Raw genomic sequence first — 20,005 nt, 5'->3', positions numbered from 1 at the left:
AACACGACAGCATGCTCTGCCCAGAGGAAGTTTTCACAACCACATCCTGTGGGAAGCGGTTCATTTCACATTGTTTTTGCCTAAACTGAAGTTTGGTTTGGGGAAAAATATGAAAAGTCCTTTGCTGCATTTTGTAACTAAGTATGTCCACTTTTAATGTTTAAAATAAATCGTTTTGAGTAAAATTAGGTGTAAAACTTTACCAGGATGAGAAAAAAAAATATGGATATTTATAACAAATCCATGTAAAACAATTGTTCCATGCCCTAGTAAGACCTTAATTTTATCTGAGCACACTAAACTGAGATTTGAGGGGTAAGTGTTTTTCTGAGCATTTTTGGTAAATGTTATCAGATTTAAGAAATAGTTGTTTGTATCTCACCAGTTGTTTATACTGAATAAAGGTCAAAATGTTGCAATGATGAAAAGGTCTTAAACAACAGAGCTGACTCTCGTGGAGAGGGATTATTATGCCCAAACAACTTTATTTATAAACAAGCGATTCTACTAAACAGATATTCACATAAGATCTCAAAATCAGCTTGATTGATTTTTTACCCCAAAATGTTTCAGCATTGTGTAAATAAAAATCCCTAGAGATTTTGCAGTAAGGGGATCTATTGGTTTTATAAAAGTGGTTGCAAACAGGCTAGTTGGAGAACCTCTGACTCGTCTTAACCCAGCCGGAGGCTAAATGGTGCTGTCAGAGACCTTGTGTGGTTTCCATAGCATTTCCACTTGAAGACAACTCGCCTGTCCCCTTCACTGCAAGTCCCAGGAATGGCAGACATGTGTCCTTGACAGTCATTACCAAGTGCACAGGCAAAAAAGATTATTGTGTGATTATTCATGCTGTGTGGCCAGGTGTAAATTGAATTGTGGTGCTTTTAATATTACACTTCAGAGCAGTAAATATCCTCATAGTTGAATGAACTGAGCACTTTTTCTTTGTAGGTTGGATACTGGGGACTAGAAAGTCATCTCCACGGATGTTCTCCCTGTGACTGTGATATTGGAGGTGCTTATTCTAACGTGTAAGTCAGTAAATGAGTGACAATTTTATGACAATACGTCTCATTCACATTCCCACATAAAAGCACATTCGATTCTGATATGCTCATAGTCACAGGTGAAGGAGTTTATTCCATGACAAGCAAAGGGCATGGAAAAGTGATGATCTTGAGACAATAATGACAGTCCAGTTGATTTATTTTACTTCGAGTATTTCTAAGGGTGAGGTGACAGTTCTACTGCCTGGATCTCCCATAAGATGATGGGATAGATACCTGCAAATGTGTGACTTCAACTGCCTAACACGCCTACTTTTGCCACCCTATAAAGAGAGGTCCTCTACTCTCCTTTTCCCAGTTTTTAGAGCAGAATCAGAGAGTCACTGAGGAAAGAAGTGGCTACCAGGTTTCATGGATCTGGACTTGCTTTTCAAGGCCAGACTTGTAGGGCCTTTCATCATCCTCCCCACAGCAATTGATTGATTGATTCAAAGCATGGATCTAAACTCCGGGTGCGGTGAGCCCAGCACCCCCATGTCTTCATTTTATACTTGCCCCTGTACGTTTTTTCAGATACATTTGTTTTTCCTCAGGTGCTCCCCCAAGGATGGGCAGTGTAAGTGCCGTCCCCACATCACTGGCCACAGCTGCACTGAACCAGCCCCCGGCTACTTCTTTGCTCCTTTGAATTTCTACCTCTATGAGGCTGAGGAAGCCACAGCACTCCAAGGACTGGCGCCTTTGGTTTGTATTTCACTTACTCTTCTGCAGACTCCATCTAATCAAGGGTCAGTGATACTGCACACCCTAGAGATCATGGGTAAGGTACTTGGAAAGGAATGCTTTTATTCCGTCATGGAACACAGATTATATAAATTCTTGAGGGCAGAGTCTGCATTTTGTTTATCTTTGTATCCCAGTTCCAGCACAGAGCCTGGGACATGAATGTGAATTGGATTAAGCTGTGATGAAATGGACTTTGCTTTTACTCTTTCGATGTACTCATTAGACAGAATGTGTTTATTGAGCTTCTGCTTGTATCATCCTCACAGCGCTATAACCCATGAGAGGAAAGGGAGGATATGTCTCCCATTCACCACTGTTATTTTATGCCTTGCACAGTGCCTGGCACATAGTAGGGACTTGATAGATCCCTGCTAATGTATGAATGAATGCATGCATGAGGTACATGAAAGCAGCGTAATGTGTTCTCTGGCCTCCTGACGCTCTCAGATTAGCAGTTTTCACAGAAGCCACTGAGGTTTACAGCAGCGTGTGATTGTAAGTGTCATTTGGAGCTCTTCTTCATTTCCTAAAAGTCACAGTCCTCTGGGATATATTTTCTAAGAGTCTTGTTAGAGGTGCAGACACACACAAGTGAAAGGATTAGAGAAATTACGGATTTGGCTGCCATAACATTCTCAAGCATGTGGCTCCAGACATGGGTGGGAATATGACCAAGGGAAAGGAAATGTAGGTGAAAGTCTTCAAGGAAAGCAAGCACCTGAAAATCAATTTGGAAAGCAGCATTTGCATAGAAAACAGGGGAGCTCATGACAGGTTCCAGTGACTAAGTCATTTCTTGAGGTCTCCTCCTTATCTGGACACCATGGGAAGGATAAAAATGCCCCAAAGGAGTCTTGGAATTTGCTCTTTTAGAGACTGGAATTGGGGCGGGAGCAGGAGACCTTCGCTGTCCTTACTTAGACTTACAACTGTGGTGGGTGGAGTCCCAGTGAAACAATTCTGTGTCTGCATTCTTCGTCATGGTTTTTAGCATGGCTACTTGATAATGGTGATGAAAAAAAATCTTGGAAAGACAGTAGTCTTGACCCTGGCTCCTGACCCAGAGCTCCTAAATCCTTTGGAATTTCCTGGGTGATAGGAGAAGATAAGAGGGTTCTTTGTTTTAATAAGGCAACTCTTGGTGGCCTGGGTGGCTACAGGATGGGGACTGGTCACCAGAGAGACTAAGCCCTCATTGGAAGCTTGAAACTTTCAGCCCCAGACCCCAACTTCCAGGAAGGGGAGGGGGCTGGAGATTCAGTTAATGACCCATCATGCCTGTGTACTGAAGCCTCCATAAAAGTCCCCAAAGTACTGGGTTCAAAGAGCTTCCATTTTGGTGAACACATCCATGTGCCAGGAGGGTGGTCTACCCCTATTCCAAGGGAACAGAAGCTCCAGTTCTCACCCTACGTATCTCTTCATCAGACTGTTTATCTTGTATCATATCCTTTATTATATAATAATAACAAACCAGTAAATGTAAGTATTTCCCTGAGTTCTATGAGCTATTCAAGCAAATTGTCAAACCCAAGAAGCGGGGTCACAGGAACCCCAGTTTGTAGCCAGAAGGAGAACCTGGTAACAACCTGGACCTCCAATTGGCCTCCAAAGGGGTGAGGCAGCCTGATGGGACTGAGCTCTTAGCCTGTGGGACCTGACGCTAACTGCAGGGAGATGGTGTCAGAACTGAATTAAATTGTAGGAGAGTCAGCTGGTGTGAATTCAGTGTGAATAAACCGACATTTCTGGTGTCAGAGGTGTTGTGAATGTGTTAATAGTGAGAGCAGAGGAGAAGCACAAGAGTGTTATCCTATACAACTACAAATACAATAGTTCCCGTTTTTCAGATAAGAAGATACAAAACAAACATGACTATCTAAGAAAAGATGGACTGTTCCTTAACATTTATTCAGTATGCACCAGGTGGAGGGTGCTGACAAGTGATTAAATAGGATAGTATCATGTATGTTAATATCACATATGCTAATACAGCTCCAAATTGTACATGGAGTGTCTGACATGAATCCTTACTCATCTCTCCATGGCTTAAAGAAAAATATTGAGGATACAGAATGGGTTTAAAAGGCAAGAAAAATTGCTTAAAGGATTGGAAAGTAATACCTATAACAAAGGAAAGGAAATTCAAGGTGGGATTTATATTAAGTGTTTAAAGGGTAATAACATGAATAATTTTCCTCTCCTCTAAGAAAATGATCTTTAGGTGTAGTAGAAAGAATTTAAATTAGACACCATTTAATTATTTGTATATTCATTTAACAAATATTTATTGTGCACTTACTATGCTGTTGCTGCTGCTGATACTACTAAAACTTCCATCGATTTAATACTCTGTGCTTTGCACTTTATATACTTTATCTTATTCAGCTTTTTAAACAACCTAAGTATTAATCATCTGTAATTTCCAGGTGAGGGAAAACAGAGAGGTTAAGTAACTTGCCCAAAGTCACACAGCTGGTGGACAGTGGGGCCTAGATTGAAATCCAGGTGTGTCTGGTTTCAAAACTTGCTCTTAATCCATCAATATGTTGCCCATCCATGAGCATAATGCTGAACTTCAGGCTAAGGGTGGCATACAAAGGGATTAGAGTCTCTGCCCTCTCCGTTTTTAACTATAGCTAACAGATTTACATAATACATAGACAGATAACTCAGGATGGGGGCAGTGCTGTATGAAAAGAAGAGTCAATAAGTGCATTAGGATTCAGGAGCCATGAGTGATCTTTTATGAACAGGTTTAACATACAGGTAGAATAAACGAAAACAATAGGGTAAACGAGGTGAGAAGACAGTCTAGCAAGGAAAAGTTATAACAGCTCAGAGGAGAAACAATGCAGTTGTATTCACAGGTAGAACAGGAAGTTTGTATAGGGAAGAAGTATTGGAAAAGAACATTAGATTCTCCTATTAAAGTGACTAAATTTTATTCTCTGGGTGATGAGAACTCGCTGAGGTTTTCTGAGCAAGGGAATAACGTGCTCAGTGTCTTATAAAGGCAGGCTAGCTGAAGTGAAGCCTATGACAGAGTCTGCAATAGTCCAGACAAGAATAAAGAAGGACCAGGTCCAGAGGCAGCAGAGAGAAGGCAAAGGATGGAGACAGAGATCTGAAAGGACGTGAATCAAAGATCACGTCTTATGAACAATTGTTTTGATACTCAAATTGGAGAACTAAAAAGAATGACAATTAACTTTCTTGGTGGGTCTTCAAAAGGTTGTATACAGGCATACCTTTGACTTATTGCAGGCTTGGTTCCAGACTGCTGTAATAAAGTGAGTCATGAATTTTTCACTGGTCTTGCCTTCAATTTGTAAAAAAGAAAAAAAAAAATGCAACATATGAGAAGTGCAATAAAGCCAAGTGTAATAAAATGAGGTATGTTTGTATATATATATATATATATGTATATATATATATATATATATATATATATATATATATATATATATATTTGTCTTTGTTTGGGCGGCTAAAACAAAAATGCCATTGACTAGGTGGCTTATGAACAGCAGAAATTTATTCCTCACAGTTCTGGAAGCTGGAAAGTTCAAGGTTCAGGCACTGACAGATTCAGTGTCTGGTGAGAACCCCCTTCCTGGCTCATAAACATCTTGTTGCTGAGTCCTCACAGAGCAGAAGGGGCAAAGCAGCTCCCTGGGTCCCTTTTATAAGTTCACTGATCCCACTCATGGGGGCTCCACCCGCATGACCTCATCACCTCCGAAAGGCCCCCCTTCAAGTACCATCACGTTGGGGATTAAGTTTCAATATATGAATGGCGGGGACGGGGGGGACAAACATTCAGTCTATGTAACATCCTTGCTACTCAAGAATGTGGTCTGTGCAGCACCAGGGTTGGCGTCACCTGGGAGTTTGTTAGACGTGGAGAATCTCAGGCCCCACCCCAGACCCACTGAATCAGGTCCGCATGTTAACAAGACCCCCAAGTGATTTGTATGCAGTTTGGGAAGCACTGATTTGTTGTCTTGTAGAAACAACCTGTGGTCACAAAAGTTAATATTGATTGAATTTAACATAGAATAGAATTTAATATAGTATAGTATATAGTTCATTCCATAATGTGTTTTCTGTATAAAATTAGTTATACAGTTTATAATTTTGTGTTACAAGATGAAAATAGCTGGTGAGTCAAAGAAAAAAAGGAGAGAACCAATACACATAATCCCAGTGTGGCCTGTCCAAGGAGGCCTCTTCTCCGAGGGGTGGAGGAGCTGGTCAGAGAGTGTGGTGAGACTCTGAACAGAAGGCACTGGAATAAGAGGGTCCTAAAGTGGCCACAGCTGACCACAAGGCTGCCTTCTAATGACGAGAAGCAACAAGGGCACCTGTGAAAATAAAATTCTGTTTGTAAAACCGACACTGTAACATCAACCAAGCAAACACCAATGTCTAGGGTACAGTGAAAATCTGGAAATGAGCAGTTGGAGATGCTGGTTGGGTCGGCAGCTGAATGACGAAGGAGATGATGCAAAAGAGAAGCCCACCTAGCCCAGGATGTTAAGGAAAGTGGAGGCCCACGAGTGCGGTTCTTCTGCGTTAGTCTGGCTGGGGGAATTGGCTGCCCTGGTATGGTATGATCTCTCGTGAGAACTGACAGGCCGAATCCTACAACCTGTGAGAGCTAGCAGGAATTGATCTGGAGCTTGTCAAAAGTTACGCTGTCTAGTAAATCTTTCAATATTTGTACCGTGCCTATTGTTGACTTTCTACAACTTTCTTCTTGAGATTTCATGTTAAAACATAGCATTTGTAATTTTTTTAAAACACCATGAAACCAGTAATAAGAATAAATGTTTTTCCAGTTTAGAATTCCACTAGTATGGCATCCTTTCAAAAGAAAACCCAACACGTGGTCTTAGCACCTCGAAAAATTTCCTGTTTTCAAAGATAAACAAAAAATTTTAAACTCTCTCCATGACTTCTTCCTGAGGCTATAAAATGAGTATCATGATTACATTTTAAATGATGGCATGATCTGAAACTCTTGAACTATGGTGTAATTGGAACTTTTGTTTTGTTACTTAAGCTGTCATTTCTTTTCTTCTTAAGATATTAGCAACAGCTCTGCCTACATGTGATGTGTATTTCCAGCAACAAGGAAATGATTTTGTAATTGACAAAGGAAATATAATACTAAAGAGAAATCAGAAGCAGAGCGTAGCTGCCGACGAGCAGAGTGAGGTAAGCCCTTTCTTCATGGCCATTGTCTGTCGTGCCATGAACAGCTAACCCCGGTGATACCTCAGAATCGAGTCTGGCCCATGTAAGCGCTCAGTCCTTGTATGCTCTTATCCTCAAGAACAGAATGGAGGAAAGGAACAAACAAGCTCAAAGTCATCAGAACCTCTGGGGAAAGCTCCGAGAGTTTTATTTCTTTTCACAACAAAAATTTCTAGAAAGCTGGATTCTGAAGAGTTGGCACGTCAGGTACCATGAAATCACGGTTTGTCATTTTGTTAAGAGAAGGTACAGTGCTGAGGAATTGGCTCTCCTCCTAACTGGAAGAAACAATACGCGGATGTCACTGGGGGTGGTGCGTGGCTATGCCCTCCATCTGAGGGGGTTGTCATTGGTCAGTGCTGCTCTGAGTGCTAAGATGAGGCCAGCTGCTCAGAGCCCTGCCTCCAGTGGCTTCCGAAGGCCGGAGGAGACATGAGGACCTCACAGCCACCAACTACTTACTATTCACCCAAAGTCGGCGCTGCTTTGGGTCATTCATTACACTAGTGTTCCTGTGTTTACACGATGAATGGGCATGTTGGAAAAGCAAATGAAAGGAGACATTGGCAGTCTTGTTTGCAAACCGAGCACCTGAAACAGTTCATTTCATATAGGAGATCTTCTTGAGTGAATGAAATGGTTGAATGAATGACAACAGAAATATTTAGTCATGGAGCCTGTCCTTCAGATTGTTGTTGGGGAAATGAGCCATGTGCACACAGAGCTAATGTGTGCCAAGGTGCGGTAGGTGCTTAAAAGAGGCGCACGTCCGTGATATGGACTTCGGGTTAGGGGGAAGGGTTTCCAGCTGAGGGGCCAGTGAAGGCTTATGGCTGTGCTCCTCCTTCCATGCCTGTGTCCACCAGTCATGTCGCTTCGCTCTTTTTCCAGTCTCTATGCCATGCCACATCCCACAAAGCCTTTCCTGACCTCCAGGCTTCTCAGTCAGAAGTCCACCTGAGTGAGAAGAGTGGGCAATGAGTCACTGCTCCCTTCCCCTTGCTCCCTGTGACACAGATCACTCATCCTCAAATGTTACTGTAAGTATCGCCGAGGGAGTTTGTTTCAAGGGCAGATTCTAGGGCCTTCCCCTTGAGATGCTGAATCAGGGACTCTGCAGCACCCAAGGTGGTTCTGGTATGGAGGGTCCATGGCAGCCCTTTGAGAAGCACTGCTCCACAGGCGACGCTCCTAGCTCTTCCTGAAATGACCACCTCTGTATTATTGATTTGTAAACCTTCTACTCATCCCTGAAGACCTAATTCAGCTTTTTTTTTTTTTCTGACATTCCCTGCCCTGACATCCAGACATAATTATTTCTGTCTCTGAGGTCCCACAGATCCGTAGTTTTCAAACTGTAGGTCATGCCTATTAGTAAGTAGGTGATGAAATCAATGGACAGGGTCAGCTTAGCACACACAAGAATACAAAACGGGCAGTTTTTGGTGAAACTTTTGTTTCCGTTTTACGTAAACGTGTGTGTGTGCCTGAGCACGTGTACTGTCAGAATGGGTTCCTGGAAGCAGAGATTCGTGTGTATGTGTTTACTGAGGGAGTGGTCAGCAGGAGAAACCTGTAAGGGAGCGAGGGCAGTAGACTGGGGAGGGCGGAAACTAAGGCAAGGATAGGGCCTGGGGTAGAGTCTAGCCCAGAAATATAAATGGCACCAAAAGTTGCCCTCCCTTGAGGCCCAAGGGCTGGCCTACTGTATTCTGTCCCATATCAGTCAGTCATGACTGTGGGCTCTGAGGGCAGATCCAGGTGACCTCCCAGGAGAGATGGCTCCCATGGGCCAAAGGCAATTCTCAGAGAAGGGAGTGGCAGTGCGTGACAGCCGCCAACCATCACAGGAGCTTCTGGCCCAGAAAACGGGACCTGGCAATACAGTAACAACACCAACTAAAGTCCACTCCTTGCATGCTGACACCCACATACAGGGCCCAGGGCAAAATAGAAATGCAGGGCCCCTTGTTCATTAGGGAAAATAGCCAATGAAGGGAGGAAAATATAAAGCTTTTTACTTTATTCCATAGTCTCTTTTGACTTGTCAAAGTGTTTTTTATTAATATCATTCTAAGTAAACCAATATTAAACATTTAAATTACCAGCATAAATTATACTATTCATCTATGTATCATGAAATACCAATGTGAACTGCAAACATCAGCACATTTAACTCATACGCATCATCACTGAAATTACAGTTTGTAGTTTGTAGTCATATACGCGTATGTATTTTGTTCTTCCTAGAATAATGGGAATGCTACACAAAACTGACTCAACTGCTTTAATTTCACTTCATGATACGTGTTCTACCAACACTCCACCTTCAGCTTACTGATGAGTAAGGAAGGACTGAAAGCAAAAGAAGCTATGAGTTGCCCTATCTTTCTCTTTCCTTCTAGTCATCATTTTCAGTGCAAGTAGTTGGCTAGTGTATGTGTTTCTTGGAATGCCTTTGCTTTCTTTCTGCTTTCAAGTTCTGGTTGGAACAGAAAGCTTGGCTTCTTAGAGCTGTCGGCACCGCAGCTTACTCAGTCATAGATGTAACATGCTTTCTTTGTACTCTCTTTGAGTCTCACTACGCCTGTGCATAGTAGGTCCCCTTAAATCCTACGCTCATGGGCATGTGCACTGTATGGAAATGGCGCAGCAAGGAAGCAGACATACTGTGCGTATCTCTTCTACTCATATGCGTGCTCCTTCATCCCAAGGCACTTCACTTACAAAACAAGTTCAAAGATAAAGTTATTATTTTAAAATGGTGACAGCAGAGCCTTGAGCCCAGCATGGGCCCTTCTGAGTGCGGGGCCTGTGCAGCTCCACACGCTCCATGCACGTGAAGCTGACCCTGCCCGTTTGCTTCTTACATTAAATTCACCCTGTGCAGCCAGGCTTCACCAGGTCTCTCACTGGTCACCGCTCCCGGGGAAAATTACAAAAGGAGATTAGCCTCCTGCTGCTGCCGTTGGTCCCAAGGTTGTAACCGATACTCACCATCTGCTTCCCTCCATGCCACCCATTCTAGGCTCCCCTCATCCTCAACTAGCACTTTTTGGTGGGATGGCCTGGACCCTCATCCCTCCGGGATCTGAGCCCCTGGTTACCATGCCCTTAGCAGGCCACATGTATGGGAGCGCCAGAGGCACCTCAGGGCTATACATATTCTCTGCGTTCCCATTATACAGCAACAGCCCTATAACTAATGGGGATTCTTTCCCCTGCTGCTGGTCTACAGGCATGAGCAGCCCACGTGACCATGCAGCAGCCATAGCTTTAAGGATAGTGGAATTCTTTGTCCCTGCTCAACAATCAAGACATCTAGACCCATGGAGCCTAATATTGCAAGGACAAGAAGCCCAAATTCCCATGCTCACTGGGAGTGACAGTGAGCTTAGCTACTCTTCCTTGGTTCCCAATCCATGTTTTCTCCCTTTTGGGGACACAGCATCACATAAAGGCCAATGGCTTAAGGAGTAAAGAACATCAGGAAGAATACTGACCCATCTCACAAGGCGTGATTTCCAAGCTAGTGAAGCTGATGTATCTGTAGGGGGCCCCATTCCACTGTCATCTCAGATCAGCATCTTCTGGATGGCATGGTTTGTATAGGAGGAGAGCTCCCAGAGTCACATGTCCTCTGTTACACTTATTTTGCTGTAAAGTGGGTCCCTTGGGCTGAGGAGATGTTATGTTTTCTCAGATACTCCGTGAGCACTCAGAGTGGTGCTGACCAAGGTCAGAGTGTCTGATTCTCACTGTAGGAGGCCATATAATACCGCCTTTGATCAAAGGACCCACCTCTATTCTTCAGTACAGAGAATCAGTGTGCTCTTTTGTGGAATATCTGGATAGTCTTTTGCTTTGGGGCTGTACTGTGACAGAGGACAGGAGACTTAACAGCCTTGGGACAAGACTGAATATATACTACTACCCATCCCAAGTAAATGCAAATTGTTTCTGCTCCTTCTTCATGGGGATGGAAAAGAACACATTTTGCATTTCAGTAGCTGCGTATCATGGACCTGGGTGATGTTAGTCTAGTCTAGAAAAGATACTCCATCCAGCACAACAGACACAAGTGGGGCTACAACTTGGTTACATTTGTAATGGAGATATGATAGGAACCACCACCAAGTCTTGAGAGTGGCATCTTGAAGATGCCTCTAATTTGCAACGTTGTTTTTTACTTACTATCTTGGCTTGGTGGGGGTTGGGTATAGGTTGGGCATTTCACAAGTTTATGCTTGGCACTTCCTACTGTAAGAGCTCTTATCCTACAGGTCAAAGAATCAATGTCCACTGCTAAGCAGGTCCATTCCAGTAACGCATCTAGGAATTGGAGGAAACGATCAGTGTGTGGTTCAGCAAACCCAGGCAATCCACTGTGAGAAGGACCTGGGCCAGGACTACATTTGTCACCTGACCCTTATGGGCCCTTTTCTAATGGGGACAATGATAGCACTTTGGGTACCTGGTTATCAGCATCAACTCTGATCCTGTAGCCACTAACCCTTGGAAAATCTACGTATCTCCCCTTCCCCAATGAACTCAAATAAACAACCTTAGATCTCTTTGTGAAATAAGTGAGAATCACACTTATTGTGATGTTAAAGAGTCTTCCTTCATGGAGACCTGGCGTCTCCGTCATTGGGTTCTGGGTCTGACAAGTGCTCAGATCTAGAAATCTGGCAAAGGATCACGTATTTCCATTAGGGCAGCTGGCCGCAGCCTCTGCTAGTTCGTATTTGATCACTTTCGATTATGTGTATTAAGCAGCACTTTTGTTGACTGCTCATCTGTCTGGCTCCTGAGAATACCGTGCTCTATTACTCATCAACACGAAGACCTTGTGATCCAGGCCCCTTGTCTCCTAGGCCAGCCTGCTGCCCATTAGAATCATACATATCCATCTAGCTTCTGAGAGTTAAGTGCCACCCAGCCTTTGATAGCCTGGGGGCCCGTCTTCCACATTAGTACAAAAGAGCTCTGTTTTTTAATGGTTTTTCCCACCAGCCTGCAGCAGATACCCAATATTCAGCTTGTCAGAAATGTTGCTGCCCCTTCACCAGTCGATTCCTTGCTGTCTTGATAGATGGAGTACCCTCCAGATCTCCAAAAAAATAAGTCAGTTGGTGGCTTTTCCGGTCTTGTATCTTAGAGCCATTCTAGCATGCCTGCTTCTTTGAGTCTTGTATTCCTTTCTCACAGCACACTACAGCAGTTCTGGAAGCCCTGATTCTTTACCCTGGGCCGCAACTTTTGCCAAGCTTCCAAGAGCTACTCCAGCAACACATTTGATCCGTCTCCCAGGGCTCCGGGCCCTTGCCAGGCTGTTAAATCCTATACCACTGGTGACCCTCAAATCAAAAAACTCTCCTTACCCAGTTTCATATTCTGCCCCATTGGTCTAACACCCTCAGGGTCCATACCCAGCCATTCTCTCCCACTTGCTACCAGTTCAGGTTAACTGAGTCCTTGTCAGAGACCTTGCACTTTCCCAGTCAGATCTTGCTGAAATTGACCCTAATGGTCAGGCAAGAGGTCAGAAGGAATAGTGCAGGCAGGGCCTGGGGAAGGAGACTGTTTGTTTTAAGACGCTTGCGTCATCTGAGGTTTTCGCACTGTCATCAAATGTGTCAGGGGAGGAGAGGGGCAGGGTCTGCACTCCCAGGAGGAGTGAGAGGGTTACGTGTACAGGCCAAGAGAGCGCAGGAGCCTCGGGAGTGACGGCGCTCATGTGCATCACCCATGTCACAAGATCCCACTGCCTCCCTGTGACGGGCCTGACTTTGGCACAGGTGACTTCCCCAGGCTGAGGAGTCAGCCTTCTCTGAAGCCCCACAGCTCGTACAGTTAAGTCTTATGCCTTCAGTTCTTCCTGCTTATAATTCAAGGAGATGAGAATCTATTTAAATGCCACCAAGAAGCCCTGTGATGCTCAGTCTTTGCTCTAACTCGGTGAGTGATTGCCCTGAGCCTGTCATTTTCTCTCCACAGTCCTATAATTACTATTTCCCCATATCTCTCAATGCCAGCATATTACTCATGTCACTTCCCCCTTTATCCTGCCCCACTTCTCCACAGATGACAGTTTTAGCAGGAGCTCCGCTCCTGCACCCCAGGGACCATCAGGACATGTGACTCACTGGGGTTCTGGTCGCCAACCAAACAGTCCAGGAGCCATGCTGGACTACCTCTTTGAATCTACTTTTAGGTAAACTGTGTGGTACCAACTGTCTCAGGTCAGGTGCCGTGGAAACACAGGCTAAGACAGGATTCCAGTGCATGTGATTTATTAAGTCAGTGTTCTTCGGGAAAACTCTTTAAAGGAGTGAAGAAAACAAGACAGAGAAAAGGAAAGAGTAAGATGTGGTCTCCGGTAAAACAAACCTTGGGTTGATCCACACGGTCAGAAGCATGAACTGCAGATGAAGTTATCCTTCCCCTTGAGACGGCAGGGCCAGCCTTTGGCTTGAGCTCCCTTGGGAGGTGAAAGTGGGGATGGAGGGTGTAGAAGGTCAATTCTCCAGAGAAGGGGGGCAACTGTGAGCTGTTAGAAGCCACAGACACCCCAAGTGGGAGATGGGTGCACCAATCAGGTAAAGGGGATCCCACAGGGGTACCAGTCGTGTCTACTGTGAAAGTGTTTTTTGTAATGTTTGAAAAACATTGCATGTAGATGAGTTCACATATACTGCTGTCTGTTGAAACCTAATCTGGTGGTATAATTTCTTACTTACATTTCTGTCTCCAGTGCAAGATTCTAAGCTCCTCTGTGGCAGGGACTCTGTCCTACTCATCTTGGCATTCTTAACTCAGAGGCTGGCACTGAATTGTTACTAAATAAACATTTATCAAATGAAGAACAGTTTGGGGTAGATCACAGAGCAACTTGAACTGCAAGCTAAGTAATTTGGGTGTGATTCTGTTGGCAGTTAGAAAGAGTTTGAAATGTTTGTTGGCAGCAGTGTGTAATACGTCCTGGACTAGGGAGAGAATGGAGAGAACAGCCAAGAGACTGTTGCAGCGATACAGGCAAAAGTAACAAGAGGCAGAATTTCAGTGGAGGCTGTGAGTGTGGTGAGGCAGATGCAAAAGCCATTAAAGAAAAATTATCTACAAGGTCCAGATGGCCCCAGGCTGACATCCGGTACTGAGCCTGGCAGGGATGCTAATCAATCAATTGCATTAGGAGTTCTGTACTTATCTACCCCGAGAAGATAGAAGACCATTTCTCATGTTTGCATGGGAGAAATACCTAAGCAATAAATCCATGTGGGTTTTCTCATTGTCATCATGCACATTTAGGCAAAATCTGTGAAGTAGGCGTGGGAGTCTTTTCTTTCCCTCCACATTTTGGCCAGAATCCTAGTCATATCTGAGAAAACCCAAGGTCATCAATGTGGAATTTGCTCAGTTCATTAGCACATGGGATACTTAAAATTCAGATGGTTTCCAGTGACATTGCGTTCAAATCAGTCATTCCATGTAGTAACATATGTTCCAAAGCTGCAGATTGAGCGCATTATTCTCAGCTGTATTCTGGACTGTATCCTGGGTGGAATAATTTATCCGTGACTCAGATGGATCATATATACATCAGGAAAAGCGTGGGCGTTTTTCTTTTTTTTTTCTTTTTCTCTAAACCGTTCCAGGCCTTGACTGCAGGCAAAGCTATGTACATTTCTTTCTGATTTCAGGGCTCAGTGACTTTTGGCCAGGTGCCTGCTGTTCACGTTGTTTTCCGAGAGCCGGTTCCTGGGACGCCTGTCACGTGGACTGGACCTGGATTTGCCAGGGTTCTCCCCGGGGCTGGCTTAAGATTTACTGTCAGCAACATTCCCTTTCCCATGGACTTCACCGTGGCCATTCGCTATGAAACACAGGTATCCTTTAAGTCCAATGTCTTTGGAGGTGAAAAGCTGAAATGCATCCTCGAACTAAGTGTTTCCATTTCAGTCTTACTCTAGTAAGATATGATAGGTTTATCATAAAATGATTTGCAAAAAGTAGAACATCTGGAGAGTATTACACACCAAAGTGTTTCCTAAAGATCTTAAAGCAACTTGGTGAGCCATGTGCACACATGTTTTATTCCAGGGAGAGAAGCTAACGCTGGAGTCGCACATTTTAGGCCGTATGTCTAAGGAAGTGGTGATGGAATGTTTGCATAAGAATGATAAATAACTGAAATAACACAAATCTTGCTCTCCTGGGACTCTTTTTCGAAAAATTAATAAACTAACATGTGCAGAGATTCAAACTTAAAAGACGCAGAAGAGGAATTTATTTGCATTTGGATTTTTCCCCGAAACAAGAGAAAAACTACAGGCTGCCTCTCTGGCCTCCCACTGCCTACTACCCTTCCCCTGCCTTTTGAGAAATATCTAAGACAGAATAGAAAACAAATTATAAAAACACTTGATCTAGAGCAGTAGTTCCTAATCTTTTCTTAGTATAACCTTTTCTTTGATAATCTGAAACCTCACAGGCCATCTCCCGCGAAAGATATCCTATATGGCTGAGGGTGGAGGGGTGGTCTCAGAGCCCCATGGTCCTTCCAGGGGTCCATTCTGGAAGTGCTCACTGTGTGTTATATGACCAGAGATATGACATAATTCTCTATTTCTCACTAAGGGACTTCATAAACTTTGTCATACTCACCAGGTCAAAGTTCATGCAGTCATATATGTGTGTATATATATATATACTTTTCAAAAGAGACGACACATCTCTAAGAGCTATAAAAAGCTTTTCCAAATTGTAAGGCTATATTTAGATGCATAAATATCTCTAGTAATCTAGTAATATAATAATTATTAAATAATATTAAATCATGTAATTTATATGTTTGTATAATAATATATACGTGATCAGAGTATATATCCTTTTGTGAAGGATTCCAAATTTTTATTTTTGTTCTGTGATCCAGGGACACGATGAATTACTCGACTCTTTGGGAGACAGAGGTTAAAGATAAGACCTCTCAGGAGTGCCAGGTTTTCTAGGCCTGTGAGCTATAGCTGTGGCCGGAGAGTTGGGCTTGAGAGTGAACGTCTAAGACTTCTTTTAACTCCAGAATTGTATTTTCCAAGTGGGTTGGGCTGCCAGTTCGATTCCATGCATTATGCATTAGGTTATGCACCACAGGCTCCTGCGTCCTCACAGTGACTTGCTTCCATGTCCTGCCTGTCTAGTCCACAGCTGACTGGACTGTCCAGACCGTGGTTAAACCCCCTGGAGGGAGAGAGCACTGCACACACAAGACCCCACCTCAAAAGCTTCAGTCTTTTGCCTTGCCAGTGGCTTCCAGGTATGCTTGGGACCTGTCCTCAAACATTGAAGGTTTCTTAGAATTTTGTTTATCTATCCATAATTTGTATCCAGGAACCAATTGGGAGAAGAGGTGTATTAAAGAAGACTAAAGAATGCTCCTTTCCTATTCCCCCGATGGCCTTGATGTGAGAAAGTAAAATGCAATAGGAGTAAAATATTCAGCTTGAGTTATCTCAGCTGACAGTTTATGGGGTAAAATGCTGCTAATTTTGAGGCCACTAATTTTGCCTTATCAGAGATTAGGGCAAAATACAACAGAAAGCCTGTTGGTGTCAGCATGGTAGACAGGATGAAGGACCTTTGTCCTTCAGAGCAGTCATAACAGCCCAGGGCCAACAGTTCTTAGGGCTTTGCTGTTTGGCACAACCTCTGAAGAGCCATGGAGAACCTGAATGCGAATTTACTGTCCACCCAACCCATCTGAGCTGGTCGAGACCTACACCTGGCCTCCGCCCCACAGTGGAACCCACATTGCACAAAGTGAAACACCACCAAATACTGTGGCTGCTTAGGTTATGTAATTGTACTTTTGTAACTGAATTTTTGCTTTATTTCTCTTAATACAGGATTGTGCTTCTTCCTACACCCATCTGTTTAGAACCAGATACAGAATATTCCATAGATGTCTACTTTTCCCAGCCTTTGCAAGGCAGGTCCCATGCTCATTCACACATCCTTGTTGATTCCGTAAGTATCACAGAGCTTTCTGGGCTTCCTGCTAAGCCGAGCTCCATTACAGTTCTACTTTTTGATTCTCTGGTGAAATATTTCTTCAGAAATATAAATGTATCTGTTTCCTTCAAAAAATCACCTATTCTCTATAAGTCACCTAATAACAGTCACAAATTTTACCAAACAGTATGTGCCAGTAAGCGTCTGAAGTGTTTTACATATTCTATTGTGTAGTCTTACACAGTCAACAACTCTGTAAGGTAGGTGCTGTTGTTACCCTTATTTCAAGGCAATAGAATCGGGGTACAGGGTCACAGAGCCACCGAGTAAGGAGTCAGGAGTCAGGAGTCGGAGCCAGACCACCTGATTCCCGAGTCCCTCCTCTGGGCCACGCCAGGGTCCTGGCATTACAGAGTTGGACTTTAATTATTATCATCTTGCAAGTTCCTGTTTTATGCATGCTATGCTTTTATATCCTTGTAATCAAAGTGCTCTGACAAGTATATATATGGATTTTATTCACTTCACATTATATCATAAGCATTTTCTTATAGTGCTTATGTGGTCTTCTCATCATTTTTAGGAACGATGTGTAATATTTCCTTGAGTGATTTCTTTCAGCATCTTTCTCCCACAGTGTTGAGCCACAGCCATTCCTTCCAAATTTCTCGCTCTGTGAACAATCTTAGGCCCAGGCTTCTCATGGGACAGAGTTTGGGCATTGAGTAAATTTACATAATTTACGCATCTATTTCTCTACTCATGATCATTTAAGTTGCTTCTATTTTTTACTACTATGTATAGTTGGTACATATTTTTTTAATATTTTAAAATATAGTCCTACTTTACCCAAAGTTTTATGGCTCTTGAAATAATTTATCAAGTTAATTTCTGGAAGGTATTCTCCAGTTAATTTTCAGGATTATCGGTAATGTATCCAAGTACCAGTTTCATCTCACTTTCAGCAAAATTATGTAGAATTGTTCAGGATTTTTTCAAAGTAATTTTGTGTATAAAAATCAAATTGCTTTGTTAAAACTGTATTTTTAAATATTTCTGAGAATCTTCTATCATAATTAAATTGGCAAACTACAGACTGCAAATGTTACTGGAACACAGCCATGCCTTTTTGTTTACATATTATCTATGGCTGCTTTCAAGCTACAAAGGCAGAACTGGGTAGTTGTAACAGAGACCTTAGCGCCACAAAGCCAAAAATATTTGCTATCTGGCCTTTGACAGGAAGTTTGTTGACCCTTGGTTTAAATTAGCTGTATATCCATAGCTTGTGAATTGTGTCTTCAAAGTTCAATTTTTAACCATTGAACATTTTAAACTTATACCCTGGAACTTTATTATTTCATCATCTACTATAGAATTCAATATGAGGCAGGTGTATATTGGATTTTAACAACAAAGAAAGCCATTGTTTTAAGATTATTTTACCAAAGGTAGAGTTGCAAGATTTAGCAAAAAGGAAAAGAAAGAAAGAAAGAAAGAAAGAAAGAAAGAAAGAAAGAAAGAAAGAAAGAAAGAAAGAAAGAAAGAATAAAAGAAGGAAGGAAAGAAAGAAACAGGACACCCAGTTAAATTTGAATATCATGTAAATATGTCCCAAATATTACCCTCAAATGAAACATACTTATACTAAAAAATTATTTATTGTTTCTCTGAAATTCATTTAGAACTGGGTGATTTGTATTTTCCCTGGCAACCTTAACCAAAGGTAAGCTAACGCCTGCACCCAGAGGACGATGTAATATTGTGGGGAGCCTCTACCATATTAGGATAGAAATGAAGTGGAAAATAAAAACAAACTCTTGAATGGGAAATTTAAACTATCGTGATTCCCATATCCATACAATTCATATTTTCTGCTGAGGAGCTTTAAATAGAACTGTGCCCATAAACCAACATACAAATTACAAAGAAAGAAAATCATATCCAACAGATTTAATTCAGAGGAAAAAGCTAAAACTTGGGAACCGATGCAAAGTAAAGAAAGAAAGAAAATAAGGAAGTCCTAAGTCACGAGGGGATGTTGTTATAATTAATAGTAATAGTTATAAAACTCAAATTTATAAGAGCCAAGTTGTTCCTCACTTAAAATCCATATCCTAAATATTTCTAAACTTTGTAAACTCCAAAGATTATCACTTGATGCTGTATTAAATGCATCCATCCAACTTATCCATTTGTCACTCACTCTCTGAGCGATGTGTGACACAGAGCCTTTCTGTTGTGATCACCAAATATGGTGAATGCTGCTGCCAAGTGCCATCCAACAGAAAGGCAGGATCTTCAACACCGGAGGTGGCTCATCAAACCTTAGTAACAGTGTGTGACAAGTTTCAACTTGTTCGGTGCAGTCAGTCAAGTGTGAGCTACGGTTGAGAGAAAGTGTGTTTTAAAGTGTGCTGTAAGTCATCCTCCATCATGACAACACTCCGTGTCACACATTGCTTCTGATACGGCAATTTCTGTCAAATAAAAACATATGGTGTGTCCTCATCCACCTTATTCACCAGATCTGGCACCATGTGACTTCTGGTTCTTCCCCAAAGTCAAAATGATTTAGAACATTGAGGCAGCCATGAAAGCGCAACTAAAGACACTCATGAAAGAGAACTTCCAGAACTGCTTCAGAAAGTGGCAAGAATGATGGGATAAATGTGTTGGAAGCAAGGGGGAGTATTTTGAGGGGGATTAATGGCAATGTGTCTTTTACTGTAAGATTTTTTTTAATTTAAACATTCACCATATTGTTTGATCACATCTCATATATGTATGTGTGTGTGCGTGCGTGTGTGTATATTTTCACATATATATGAAAATCCTGAAGCCTGAATAGAACTTAAGAGAGGAAGCTGATCTTGGCAAACTGTGAGAAACCTCAGTAGAGCCCTCCATCCTCCATCAGATTTCCTACAAGCAGA

General features: G+C 42.6%; 1 protein-coding gene across 4 annotated transcripts in view; it reads left to right on the top strand.

Moving 5' to 3' along the window:
• The window catches only part of LAMB4 (laminin subunit beta 4), a 122,603-nt gene that overhangs the window by 60,300 nt on the left and 42,298 nt on the right, over positions 1 to 20,005 (top strand). For all 4 annotated transcript variants that reach the window (XM_088797813.1, XM_088797812.1, XM_088797814.1 and 1 more), the window contains exons 14-19: positions 955 to 1,034; positions 1,604 to 1,754; positions 6,888 to 7,019; positions 14,762 to 14,947; positions 16,259 to 16,374; positions 16,964 to 17,084. In XM_088797813.1, the coding sequence (XP_088653939.1) occupies positions 955 to 1,034; positions 1,604 to 1,754; positions 6,888 to 7,019; positions 14,762 to 14,947; positions 16,259 to 16,374; positions 16,964 to 17,084 (786 nt within the window). The remainder of the gene's footprint in view (positions 1 to 954; positions 1,035 to 1,603; positions 1,755 to 6,887; positions 7,020 to 14,761; positions 14,948 to 16,258; positions 16,375 to 16,963; positions 17,085 to 20,005) is intronic.

Source organism: Rhinolophus sinicus, chromosome 4 (assembly GCF_057876585.1).
Source record: "Rhinolophus sinicus isolate RSI-liver-muscle chromosome 4, RSI-T2T, whole genome shotgun sequence".
Lineage (NCBI taxonomy): Eukaryota > Metazoa > Chordata > Mammalia > Chiroptera > Rhinolophidae > Rhinolophus > Rhinolophus sinicus.
The sequence above is the reverse complement of the archived record's forward strand: the minus strand, read 5'-3'. Positions and strand labels throughout refer to the sequence as shown.